Below are 14791 nucleotides of genomic sequence, written 5' to 3'. Positions count from 1 at the left end.
TAAGTGTGTATAACCATGTATAACTGTGTATAAGTGTGTATAACCATGTATAACTGTGTATAAGTGTGTATAACCATGTATAACTGTGTATAAGTGTGTATAACCATGTATAACTGTGTGTATAGTGTGTATAACCGTGTATAAGTGTGTATAAGTGTGTATAAGTGTGTATAAGTGTGTATACAGGTAAACGCTCACCCTCCGTTGAGTGTGGGCGTGAGACCAAACAAGGTACACAGACCCACGGACATGAGCAGCGAGCTGAGGACGGTGACCACGGCGGCGAGAGCGAGACCCCACTTGGACTTCACCATATCGATCTTACCTGCAGAGGAACACATGCTCAGAGGCAGGAAGTGACGTCAGAGGCAGGAAGTGACGTCAGAGGCAGGAAGTGACGTCAGAGGCAGGAAGTGAAGAGGATCCACTCACGTGTGGAGAAGTAGATGTAGGCGAACAGGATGATGTAAGTGGTCACCAGAGGGATCAGCTCCGCGACACCGATCTCCTCCTTGAAGTGAACGTGGACCATATGTTCTTCTCTGATGCTGCAGTTACTGGACGGATGGAGTCGAGTCAGACGAGCTCGCAGACCAGAGAGGAACCTGAGGAGCACAAGATGAACTTTAGCTGAACGTTTGAAGATCCCGACATAACGGATGTTTGACGATTCATACGACAGCGATTCATACGACAGTGATTCATCCGACAGCGATTCATCCGACAGTGATTCATACGACAGTGATTCATACGACAGTGATTCATCCGACAGTGATTCATACGACAGTGATTCATCCGACAGCGATTCATCCGACAGTGATTCATCCGACAGTGATTCATACGACAGTGATTCATACGACAGTGATTCATACGACAGCGATTCATCCGACAGCGATTCATCCGACAGTGATTCATCCGACAGTGATTCATACGACAGCGATTCATCCGACAGTGATTCATCCGACAGTGATTCATCCGACAGTGATTCATCCGACAGTGATTCATACGACAGTGATTCATACGACAGTGATTCATCCGACAGTGATTCATACGACAGCGATTCATACGACAGCGATTCATCCGACAGCGATTCATCCGACAGTGATTCATCCGACAGCGATTCATCCGACAGCGATTCATCCGACAGCGATTCATACGACAGTGATTCATCCGACAGCGATTCATACGACAGTGATTCATCCGACAGTGATTCATCCGACAGTGATTCATCCGACAGCGATTCATACGACAGTGATTCATCCGACAGTGATTCATACGACAGTGATTCATACGACAGTGATTCATACGACAGCGATTCATACGACAGTGATTCATCCGACAGCGATTCATACGACAGTGATTCATCCGACAGTGATTCATCCGACAGTGATTCATCCGACAGCGATTCATACGACAGTGATTCATCCGACAGTGATTCATCCGACAGTGATTCATACGACAGCGATTCATACGACAGAGATTCATACGACAGTGATTCATACGACAGTGATTCATCCGACAGTGATTCATACGACAGTGATTCATACGACAGCGATTCATACGACAGTGATTCATACGACAGCGATTCATACGACAGAGATTCATACGACAGTGATTCATACGGCAGCGATTCATACGACAGCGATTCATCCGACAGCGATTCATACGACAGCGATTCATCCGACAGCGATTCATACGACAGTGATTCATCCGACAGTGATTCATCCGACAGTGATTCATCCGACAGCGATTCATACGACAGTGATTCATCCGACAGTGATTCATACGACAGTGATTCATCCGACAGTGATTCATACGACAGTGATTCATACGACAGCGATTCATACGGCAGCGATTCATCCGACAGTGATTCATACGACAGTGATTCATACGACAGTGATTCATACGACAGCGATTCATACGACAGAGATTCATACGACAGTGATTCATACGACAGTGATTCATCCGACAGTGATTCATACGACAGTGATTCATACGACAGCGATTCATACGACAGTGATTCATACGACAGCGATTCATACGACAGAGATTCATACGACAGTGATTCATACGGCAGCGATTCATCCGACAGAGATTCATACGACAGTGATTCATACGACAGCGATTCATACGACAGCGATTCATCCGACAGCGATTCATCCGACAGCGATTCATCCGACAGCGATTCATCCGACAGCGATTCATCCGACAGCGATTCATCCGACAGCGATTCATACGACAGCGATTCATCCGACAGCGATTCATCCGACAGCGATTCATACGACAGCGATTCATACGACAGCGATTCATACGACAGTGATTCATCCGACAGTGATTCATACGACAGCGATTCATCCGACAGCGATTCATACGACAGCGATTCATACGACAGCGATTCATCCGACAGCGATTCATCCGACAGTGATTCATACGACAGTGATTCATCCGACAGCGATTCATCCGACAGCGATTCATCCGACAGCGATTCATCCGACAGTGATTCATCCGACAGTGATTCATCCGACAGTGATTCATACGACAGTGATTCATCCGACAGTGATTCATACGACAGTGATTCATACGACAGTGATTCATCCGACAGTGATTCATACGACAGTGATTCATACGACAGCGATTCATACGACAGTGATTCATACGACAGCGATTCATAAGACAGTGATTCATCCGACAGTGATTCATCCGACAGTGATTCATACGACAGTGATTCATACGACAGCGATTCATACGACAGTGATTCATACGACAGCGATTCATACGACAGTGATTCATACGACAGTGATTCATACGACAGCGATTCATACGACAGTGATTCATACGACAGTGATTCATACGACAGCGATTCATACGACAGTGATTCATCCGACAGTGATTCATCCGACAGTGATTCATACGACAGTGATTCATACGACAGTGATTCATACGACAGTGATTCATCCGACAGTGATTCATCCGACAGTGATTCATACGACAGTGATTCATACGACAGTGATTCATCCGACAGCGATTCATACGACAGCGATTCATACGACAGCGATTCATCCGACAGCGATTCATCCGACAGCGATTCATCCGACAGCGATTCATCCGACAGCGATTCATACGACAGCGATTCATCCGACAGCGATTCATACGACAGCGATTCATCCGACAGCGATTCATACGACAGCGATTCATCCGACAGCGATTCATCCGACAGCGATTCATACGACAGCGATTCATCCGACAGCGATTCATACGACAGAGATTCATACGACAGCGATTCATACGACAGCGATTCATCCGACAGTGATTCATACGACAGCGATTCATACGACAGCGATTCATCCGACAGCGATTCATCCGACAGCGATTCATACGACAGCGATTCATACGACAGCGATTCATACGACAGAGATTCATACGACAGTGATTCATACGACAGTGATTCATCCGACAGCGATTCATACGACAGCGATTCATACGACAGCGATTCATCCGACAGCGATTCATCCGACAGCGATTCATCCGACAGCGATTCATCCGACAGCGATTCATCCGACAGCGATTCATACGACAGCGATTCATACGACAGCGATTCATCCGACAGCGATTCATCCGACAGCGATTCATCCGACAGCGATTCATCCGACAGCGATTCATCCGACAGCGATTCATACGACAGCGATTCATACGACAGCGATTCATACGACAGCGATTCATCCGACAGCGATTCATCCGACAGCGATTCATCCGACAGCGATTCATCCGACAGCGATTCATACGACAGCGATTCATCCGACAGCGATTCATCCGACAGCGATTCATCCGACAGCGATTCATCCGACAGTGATTCATCCGACAGCGATTCATACGACAGTGATTCATACGACAGCGATTCATCCGACAGTGATTCATACGACAGCGATTCATACGACAGCGATTCATACGACAGCGATTCATCCGACAGCGATTCATCCGACAGCGATTCATCCGACAGTGATTCATCCGACAGTGATTCATACGACAGTGATTCATACGACAGTGATTCATCCGACAGTGATTCATCCGACAGTGATTCATCCGCCAATGATTCATCCGCCAATGATGCATCCGCCAATGATTCATCCGACAATGACAGTGTCAGCAGCAACTTCTGGACCAGACTCAGCTCAGAGTTGTAACAAGGTCTGAAGTGTAGATGGTGAAGAGGAGCCAGTACTGTCCCCTGAGGTGCTCCTGTAGAAAAGTCCAGGAACAGAATCCTCACTCCTCACTGAGCCGCTTCCTCTATCCAGGTGGGAGTAGATGCAGAAGGTGAAGCATCTTCTACACCAACCGTGGGCGGAAACTGGAGAGGGTCTTGCATGTGCTGGACTGGTGGCCTGAGATGTTTGAGGACCAGTCGCTCCAGTGTCTTCATCAGCTGTGAAGTCAGTGCGACCGTCTGTAATCGTTCAGCTGAGTCGGATCTTCTTCTGGACTGGAACGATACAGGAAGTCTTCACAGGGTTGGTACTTTCTCCAGCTGTAGACTGAGGTTGAAGACCTGCTGGAGCGGCTCAGCTAGTTTAGCAGGTCTTTAGCAGTCGAGCAGACACTTGTCAGGACCAGCAGCCTTCCCTGGACAAGTCCTCCGAAGTACATCCTGGACCTGGAGTGACGCGAAGCTGGGAAGAGGTTGTGTGGAGCTGAGGGGGAACTGAGGGGGCACAAGAAGGTGGGGCAGGTCCTGAAGCTGCAGTGAGGGTGAGGTGATCAAACCTGTTGAAAAAGTTGTTGAGACCATTTGTCTCCACCGTGTCCACTGCCGTCAGAGAGGACTTGGTCTTGTGTCCAGTGATGGTTTTAACATCATCCCAGACTCTCTTATTTGTTTCCACTCAGCTTCTCCTCCTGTAGGTGTCCCTCCCTCAAGCTTCACCTCCTGCTGTGGGTGTCCCTCCCTCAAGCTTCACCTCCTCCTGTAGGTGTCCCTCCCTCAAGCTTCTCCTCCTGCTGTAGGTGTCCCTCCCTCAAGCTTCACCTCCTGCTGTGGGTGTCCCTCCCTCAAGCTTCACCTCCTCCTGTAGGTGTCCCTCCCTCAAGCTTCTCCTCCTGCTGTAGGTGTCCCTCCCTCAAGCTCCTCCTCCTGCTGTAGGTGTCCCTCCCTCAAGCTTCACCTCCTCCTGTAGGTGTCCCTCCCTCAAGCTTCACCTCCTCCTGTAGGTGTCCCTCCCTCAAGCTTCACCTCCTCCTGTAGGTGTCCCTCCCTCAAGCTTCACCTCCTCCTGTAGGTGTCCCTCCCTCAAGCTTCACCTCCTCCTATAGGTGTCCCTCCCTCAAGCTTCTCCTCCTCCTGTAGGTGTCCCTCCCTCAAGCTTCTCCTCCTCCTGTAGGTGTCCCTCCCTCAAGCTTCACCTCCTCCTGTAGGTGTCCCTCCCTCAAGCTTCACCTCCTCCTGTAGGTGTCCCTCCCTCAAGCTTCTCCTCCTCCTGTAGGTGTCCCTCCCTCAAGCTTCACCTCCTCCTATAGGTGTCCCTCCCTCAAGCTTCACCTCCTCCTGTAGGTGTCCCTCCCTCAAGCTTCACCTCCTCCTGTAGGTGTCCCTCCCTCAAGCTTCTCCTCCTGCTGTAGGTGTCCCTCCCTCAAGCTTCACCTCCTGCTGTGCTGACCTCATGGTGTCTCTGCTCCTGAAGCACCTTCTTCTGTGAAGGACATCCTTGACCTCCTTTGTTACCCACGGTTTATTATTAGGGTAACAGTCTTAGCAGGAACTTAAAGAATCCGTTAGTGTGTCTGACCCTCGATGTCCTCATGAGACTTCACGTCCCAGTCTGTGGTGTCAAAGCATCTCTGATGACGTCCTCACAGCTGGTGTTTACTTCCTGATTGTCCTAGTGGTCACAGTCGGTCTCTGCACCAGAGGACTCGCAGCGCTCGGAGGAATGTAGTCACATGATCACATGACTGAACTCACGTGGTAGATAGTATGGTCGCAGGCTGACAGTCAACAGTTGTCCTGACAACACAAGACTTTCTTCACAGTAACGTCTACACCAGCGTTTCTTCACGTACATGATCAGACCTTCTCCTCAGCGAGTGAACGTCTCTGTGAAGATCAACAGCTGCTCTGTAGATATGCTGGTTGTTGATCTTGTCGTTCAATGACTTGACGTTCCTCGTGATGTTCTCTTGTCGGCTCTACAGTCACGATGGCGGCGCAGAAGTTCCATGGAGATATCATGATCTCCAGCGACAGACGTCTCTTGAGTCAACAAGACAATTCTCTCCATGTTTCAAAGTATCCACCGATAAAATAAAAACTAAAGTTATAGATCGTTGCTGCGGAGCTGCTGGAAAGGCTGCCGTTCTCATCTGCGCCTTGTCATGGTTCCTTTAATAAAAGCGATGTGTACAAAAATGTCCTCTTGTTGGACTAATAAAGGAAAATCTAAAATAATAATTAGTAAACAAAGCTCTGATGTTTACATTACAACATGTTTGAAATCATTGTTACTCTGAAGGGCGTCATAGCTCAGATGGTAGAGTTGCCTGCAGTCCAAAAGGTTGCAGGTTCAATCCCAGCTCCAGACAAGCTTGTGTCGTTGTGTCCCTGAAGACACTTCACCCTGATTGCTCCTGATGGTGAACTTGGTGCAAGTGTGCAGCCTACAGCCTACTCCCGTCAGTATGTGTGAATGGTTGAATTTCCCCTCGCGGGACTAATAAGGGATTCTAAAGCTCCGTGACTCTGGACGAACACAGCAGCTGGACTGACCTGGCGTGGTAGCTGGAGAGCACGACGGTGATGGTGTAGGTCACCACACGTCTTCTGTTGTAGTGGCTCACACCCGTGGACCTGCCAGGTACACCGAACAGCAGGTCTGGAACACACACACACGTCATTGACACTCCTGACGAGGAGGGCGGCTCTGGTACCTCTCAGCGTGGCCGTGGTGCTCAGGCCTTTGGGTTCATGCTTCTGGATGGTCTTCAGAAGGTTTGGGTCCAAGTCAAAGAGTTCCCGCTGGTTCTTCCAGTAGTTCCCGGGGGACAGCAGCAGACATCCGTGCTCCGGCAGCACCGACTGCATCCGCCGCAGCCCAGGAAACAAGTCGCTGACTTGAAGGCACAACGTCTCCAGACTCTGAGCTCCAGAGCTGCTGAGGAAGAACCAAAGATACAGGAGCTTCATCATAATCATCATCATCACCTTCATCATCATCATCATCATCATCACCATGATCATCACCTTCATCATAATCATCAACATCATCACCTTCATCATAATCATCAACATCATCATCATCACCATGATCATCACCTTCATCATAATCATCAACATCATCACCTTCATCATAATCATCAACATCATCATCATCACCATGATCATCACCATGATCATCACCATGATCATCACCTTTATCATCATCATCATCATCTTCATCATCATCATCATCATCTTCATCATCTTCATCATCATCTTCATCATCATCTTCATCATCATCTTCATCATCATCTTCATCATCATCTTCATCATCTTCATCATCTTCATCATCATCATCATCATCATCATCATCATCTTCATCATCATCTTCATCATCATCTTCATCATCATCTTCATCATCTTCATCATCTTCATCATCATCTTCATCATCATCATCATCATCACTGCTCAGAGCTTTAAGTCATGTATTGAAACTTCTATTCTTGTCAAATGTCATCTTACAATGTTGAACAAAACATTTTCACTGGAGCTCGTGTGAATCATTGATGTGATTCATGTCAGTGATGTTTCAAATGTTTAAATGTTGTTTCTTCTAGTCGGTCCAGGTTCAGTATGACTGACATGTAAATGAGACATGAAAGGGATGAACGAGTGAATTCTATGTTCATTTGGACGAACAAAGGAAAAGAGTTTGAACTCGAGTCACGCACAGATTCAAACATCTGAGGGTTTTTAGAAGCAGATTCAGGAACTTCTTCGGTCACCAGGCGCTGGACACCATTGGACGGACTGAGCTCTGGAACCAGAACTCTGGACAACGACTCGTCTCGCTGGTCAAGAGTGTGAGACCAGGACTCGTGAGCTTCGATCTTCATGCTACTCAAGTCACAGGAGGAAACCATCACAGACCTGTCAGAGTGGACATGGTTCCGGATCTCGTCCAGCAGGCTAAAGACTCGACCCAGCGGTGAGCGGAACACGTCCACTGGCACCAGACCGCCGTCCCACGGTGACACGACTGCCTTCACCAGGACCTGCTGGATGTAGGCGACTGGGGGACCCCGGTACTGAAGGACGAGAGCAGGAGGACATCGGACCCCAACATTCTACAGCGGTCTCGCTCATGACATCACCGGGATCCTGGCTCCAAACATCCCACTCACCCAGTCTGGCTGCTCGCTGCCGTCTCCCAGAGGATCATGGGAAGGGACGCTGTAGTCTCGCACCCCTGTGGTGAACTCCACGGGCCCGGTCCCGGGCAGGGGGAGCCTCAGGAGTGGGTAGCTGGGACACAAAAGTGGGATGAACAGTCGTGATGGGAACAAGACAACCACCATGTTATGGACCGACCCGTGACCCTGTGACCCCGTGACCCCGGACTCACAGGAGACCCGAGGACGCTGCATAGAGACTACGATGCTTTATTTGATGCCCTTAGAATTAAGAATGCTTTGTTAGGCGAGAAAATATTGATGAATATGAACAGCTGGAGACGTGGGTCTGAATGATTGACAGCTGAGAGTGTCGACTCAGATTAGATTCAAATTGAGTTTCAGGGTTTTTTGTTTCTTGGATTGTGTGAGATTTATGTTTGACACACGAGTGAGACAGAGGTGTTATGAAGACAGAGATGTTATGAAGACAGAGAAGTTATGAAGACAGAGATGTTATGAAGACAGAGATGTTATGAAGACAGAGAAGTTATGAAGACAGAGAGGTTATGAAGACAGAGATGTTATGAAGACAGAGAGGTTATGAAGACAGAGAGGTTATGAAGACAGAGAGGTTATGAAGACAGAGAGATTATGAAGACAGAGGTGTTATGAAGACAGAAAGGTTATGAAGACAGAGAGGTTATGAAGACAGAGAGGTTATGAAGACAGAGAGGTTATGAAGACAGAGAGGTTATGAAGACAGAGAGATTATGAAGACAGAGATGTTATGAAGACAGAGAGGTTATGAAGACAGAGATGTTATGAAGACAGAGAGGTTATGAAGACAGAGAGGTTATGAAGACAGAGAGATTATGAAGACAGAGATGTTATGAAGACAGAGAGGTTATGAAGACAGAGATGTTATGAAGACAGAGAGGTTATGAAGACAGAGAGGTTATGAAGACAGAGAGATTATGAAGACAGAGATGTTATGAAGACAGAGAGGTTATGAAGACAGAGAGGTTATGAAGACAGAGAGATTATGAAGACAGAGATGTTATGAAGACAGAGAGGTTATGAAGACAGAGATGTTATGAAGACAGAGAGGTTATGAAGACAGAGAGGTTATGAAGACAGAGGTGTTATGAAGACAGAGGTGTTATGAAGACAGAGAGGTTATGAAGACAGAGAGGTTATGAAGACAGAGAGGTTATGAAGACAGAGAGACGGAGGTGTTATGAAGACAGAGATGTTATGAAGACAGAGAGGTTATGAAGACAGAGAGGTTATGAAGACAGAGAGGTTATGAAGACAGAGATGTTATGAAGACAGAGATGTTATGAAGACAGAGAGGTTATGAAGACAGAGATGTTATGAAGACAGAGAGGTTATGAAGACAGAGATGTTATGAAGACAGAGAGGTTATGAAGACAGAGAGGTTATGAAGACAGAGGTGTTATGAAGACAGAGGTGTTATGAAGACAGAGAGGTTATGAAGACAGAGAGGTTATGAAGACAGAGATGTTATGAAGACAGAGAGGTTATGAAGACAGAGAGGTTATGAAGACAGAGATGTTATGAAGACAGAGAGGTTATGAAGACAGAGAGGTTATGAAGACAGAGGTGTTATGAAGACAGAGGTGTTATGAAGACAGAGAGGTTATGAAGACAGAGAGGTTATGAAGACAGAGAGACGGAGGTGTTATGAAGACAGAGATGTTATGAAGACAGAGAGGTTATGAAGACAGAGAGGTTATGAAGACAGAGAGACGGAGGTGTTATGAAGACAGAGATGTTATGAAGACAGAGGTGTTATGAAGACAGAGAGGTTATGAAGACAGAGATGTTATGAAGACAGAGAGGTTATGAAGACAGAGATGTTATGAAGACAGAGATGTTATGAAGACAGAGAGGTTATGAAGACAGAGAGGTTATGAAGACAGAGAGGTTATGAAGACAGAGAGGTTATGAAGACAGAGAGGTTAATAAGACAGAGAGGTTAATAAGACAGAGAGATTATGAAGACAGAGATGTTATGAAGACAGAGAGGTTATGAAGACAGAGAGGTTATGAAGACAGAGAGGTTATGAAGACAGAGATGTTATGAAGACAGAGAGGTTATGAAGACAGAGAGGTTATGAAGACAGAGAGGTTATGAAGACAGAGATGTTATGAAGACAGAGAGGTTATGAAGACAGAGAGGTTATGAAGACAGAGAGGTTATGAAGACAGAGAGGTTATGAAGACAGAGAGGTTATGAAGACAGAGAGGTTATGAAGACAGAGAGACGGAGGTGTTATGAAGACAGAGATGTTATGAAGACAGAGAGGTTATGAAGACAGAGAGGTTATGAAGACAGAGAGACGGAGGTGTTATGAAGACAGAGATGTTATGAAGACAGAGAGGTTATGAAGACAGAGAGACGGAGGTGTTATGAAGACAGAGAGGTTATGAAGACAGAGAGGTTATGAAGACAGAGAGGTTATGAAGACAGAGATGTTATGAAGACAGAGAGGTTATGAAGACAGAGAGGTTATGAAGACAGAGAGGTTATGAAGACAGAGAGACGGAGGTGTTATGAAGACAGAGAGACGGAGGTGTTATGAAGACAGAGAGGTTATGAAGACAGAGAGGTTATGAAGACAGAGAGACGGAGGTGTTATGAAGACAGAGAGGTTATGAAGACAGAGAGGTTATGAAGACAGAGAGGTTATGAAGACAGAGATGTTATGAAGACAGAGAGGTTATGAAGACAGAGAGGTTATGAAGACAGAGAGGTTATGAAGACAGAGAGACGGAGGTGTTATGAAGACAGAGAGACGGAGGTGTTATGAAGACAGAGAGGTTATGAAGACAGAGAGGTTATGAAGACAGAGAGGTTATGAAGACAGAGAGGTTATGAAGACAGAGAGACGGAGGTGTTATGAAGACGGAGAGGTTATGAAGACAGAGAGGTTATGAAGACAGAGAGGTTATGAAGACAGAGAGGTTATGAAGACAGAGATGTTATGAAGACAGAGAGGTTATGAAGACAGAGAGGTTATGAAGACAGAGAGGTTATGAAGACAGAGATGTTATGAAGACAGAGAGGTTATGAAGACAGAGAGGTTATGAAGACAGAGAGGTTATGAAGACAGAGATGTTATGAAGACAGAGAGGTTATGAAGACAGAGAGTTTATGAAGACAGAGAGATTATGAAGACAGAGATGTTATGAAGACAGAGAGGTTATGAAGACAGAGAGGTTATGAAGACAGAGAGGTTATGAAGACAGAGATGTTATGAAGACAGAGAGGTTATGAAGACAGAGATGTTATGAAGACAGAGAGGTTATGAAGACAGAGAGGTTATGAAGACAGAGAGGTTATGAAGACAGAGAGGTTATGAAGACAGAGAGGTTATGAAGACAGAGAGGTTATGAAGACAGAGAGACGGAGGTGTTATGAAGACAGAGGTGTTATGAAGACAGAGATGTTATGAAGACAGAGAGGTTATGAAGACAGAGAGATTATGAAGACAGAGAGATTATGAAGACAGAGAGGTTATGAAGACAGAGAGACGGAGGTGTTATGAAGACAGAGGTGTTATGAAGACAGAGATGTTATGAAGACAGAGAGGTTATGAAGACAGAGAGATTATGAAGACAGAGAGGTTATGAAGACAGAGAGGTTATGAAGACAGAGGTGTTATGAAGACAGAGAGGTTATGAAGACAGAGAGGTTATGAAGACAGAGAGGTTATGAAGACAGAGAGATTATGAAGACAGAGATGTTATGAAGACAGAGAGGTTATGAAGACAGAGAGGTTATGAAGACAGAGATGTTATGAAGACAGAGAGGTTATGAAGACAGAGAGATTATGAAGACAGAGATGTTATGAAGACAGAGAGGTTATGAAGACAGAGAGGTTATGAAGACAGAGAGGTTATGAAGACAGAGAGATTATGAAGACAGAGAGGTTATGAAGACAGAGAGACGGAGGTGTTATGAAGACAGAGAGGTTATGAAGACAGAGAGGTTATGAAGACAGAGATGTTATGAAGACAGAGAGGTTATGAAGACAGAGAGGTTATGAAGACAAAGAGGTTATGAAGACAGAGAGGTTATGAAGACAGAGAGGTTATGAAGACAGAGAGGTTATGAAGACAGAGAGGTTATGAAGACAGAGAGATTATGAAGACAGAGAGGTTATGAAGACAGAGAGGTTATGAAGACAGAGAGGTTATGAAGACAGAGAGATTATGAAGACAGAGATGTTATGAAGACAGAGAGGTTATGAAGACAGAGAGACGGAGGTGTTATGAAGACAGAGAGGTTATGAAGACAGAGAGGTTATGAAGACAGAGATGTTATGAAGACAGAGAGGTTATGAAGACAGAGAGGTTATGAAGACAGAGAGGTTATGAAGACAGAGAGGTTATGAAGACAGAGAGGTTATGAAGACAGAGAGGTTATGAAGACAGAGAGACGGAGGTGTTATGAAGACAGAGATGTTATGAAGACAGAGAGGTTATGAAGACAGAGAGACGGAGGTGTTATGAAGACAGAGATGTTATGAAGACAGAGAGGTTATGAAGACAGAGAGGTTATGAAGACAGAGAGGTTATGAAGACAGAGAGGTTATGAAGACAGAGAGGTTATGAAGACAGAGAGATTATGAAGACAGAGATGTTATGAAGACAGAGATGTTATGAAGACAGAGAGGTTATGAAGACAGAGAGGTTATGAAGACAGAGAGGTTATGAAGACAGAGATGTTATGAAGACAGAGAGGTTATGAAGACAGAGAGGTTATGAAGACAGAGATGTTATGAAGACAGAGAGGTTATGAAGACAGAGAGGTTATGAAGACAGAGATGTTATGAAGACAGAGAGGTTATGAAGACAGAGAGGTTATGAAGACAGAGAGGTTATGAAGACAGAGAGATTATGAAGACAGAGGTGTTATGAAGACAGAGAGGTTATGAAGACAGAGAGGTTATGAAGACAGAGATGTTATGAAGACAGAGAGGTTATGAAGACAGAGGTGTTATGAAGACAGAGATGTTATGAAGACAGAGATGTTATGAAGACAGAGAGGTTATGAAGACAGAGGTGTTATGAAGACAGAGATGTTATGAAGACAGAGAGGTTATGAAGACAGAGGTGTTATGAAGACAGAGAGGTTATGAAGACAGAGAGGTTATGAAGACAGAGAGGTTATGAAGACAGAGATGTTATGAAGACAGAGAGGTTATGAAGACAGAGGTGTTATGAAGACAGAGAGGTTATGAAGACAGAGAGGTTATGAAGACAGAGAGGTTATGAAGACAGAGAGGTTATGAAGACAGAGAGGTTATGAAGACAGAGAGGTTATGAAGACAGAGAGGTTATGAAGACAGAGAGGTTATGAAGACAGAGATGTTATGAAGACAGAGAGGTTATGAAGACAGAGATGTTATGAAGACAGAGAGGTTATGAAGACAGAGATGTTATGAAGACAGAGAGGTTATGAAGACAGAGATGTTATGAAGACAGAGAGGTTATGAAGACAGAGATGTTATGAAGACAGAGAGGTTATGAAGACAGAGATGTTATGAAGACAGAGAGGTTATGAAGACAGAGAGGTTATGAAGACAGAGAGGTTATGAAGACAGAGAGGTTATGAAGACAGAGAGGTTATGAAGTATGAGCTCTGCCACCGTCTGCCAATAGGGTTTTATTTTGGAAATTGACCAGAAAAATCTTATTTTCATCACTTCCTGCCTGAACCATCATGTATGCAGCGAATCCTAGTTTCACGCCTCGTTGCACATGTTGCAACCCACGTTCCGGCGCTTGCGGTGAGCTCGGTGTTATAGGGGTTCAGTGGGTCACGTACCAGCAGGTAAGGATGCTGGCCGAGGTGAAGAGGATGATGGGAACTGGATAGGAGGCGCACAGCAGCCCGTGGCGGTAGAACGCCGCAGAGATTTTCTCCCTCAGCTGCTCACGCAGCATCATCCTGGTGGGAGGTCAACTGCCAGCCATGAGGGTCAGCCGGGCACCCGAAAACGGGGCGCAGCATCCACGGACCTGAGGAGCGAGGACAGGATCAGAACCTCGGTCCGAAGACCCGTGTGAGTCACTTAAGACACAGGTTTGCTTTTCTTTTCACTGTGTGTGTGTGTGTAAGTAAGTAAGTAAGTAATATTTATTTATATAGCGCTTTTCGAGACCAGCCTGAACAAATAGAAACGTCTTAAGATGTTTCTTAAAGGAGTCAGTAGTCATCAGACATGTAAAAACAATTGAATAATACATAAATACAATCATTACATACAAAACATCATAAATACTTCATTCAAAAGTTTCCAACAAAAAGTAATAGATGCATGTCTAGAATGAGTGTGTCTTTGTCCGTGTGTGCATCTTTGTGTGTCTTTGTGTAGAGTTGTCCGTGTGTGTGTCTTTG

The 14791-nt window shown here is 45.5% G+C and overlaps 1 protein-coding gene across 2 annotated transcripts in view; it reads right to left on the bottom strand.

The window, feature by feature from the left end:
- scap (SREBF chaperone) overlaps positions 1–14791 on the bottom strand; it is a 31527-nt gene that overhangs the window by 15898 nt on the left and 838 nt on the right. Inside the window, exons 2-8 of one of the 2 annotated variants that reach the window (XM_087812888.1) lie at positions 14219–14412; positions 8371–8491; positions 8117–8274; positions 6919–7142; positions 6758–6863; positions 433–605; positions 199–325 (exon numbers count right to left, since the gene is read on the bottom strand). In XM_087812888.1, coding sequence (XP_087669014.1) covers positions 199–325; positions 433–605; positions 6758–6863; positions 6919–7142; positions 8117–8274; positions 8371–8491; positions 14219–14340 — 1031 coding nt within the window. In that variant the 5' untranslated portion in view covers positions 14341–14412. The remainder of the gene's footprint in view (positions 1–198; positions 326–432; positions 606–6757; positions 6864–6918; positions 7143–8116; positions 8275–8370; positions 8492–14218; positions 14413–14791) is intronic. The other variant, XM_087812889.1, reaches the window with a different exon arrangement.

Source organism: Callionymus lyra, chromosome 17 (genome assembly GCF_982586985.1).
Source record: "Callionymus lyra chromosome 17, fCalLyr1.hap1.1, whole genome shotgun sequence".
NCBI lineage: Eukaryota > Metazoa > Chordata > Actinopteri > Syngnathiformes > Callionymidae > Callionymus > Callionymus lyra.
The sequence above is the reverse complement of the archived record's forward strand: the minus strand, read 5'-3'. Positions and strand labels throughout refer to the sequence as shown.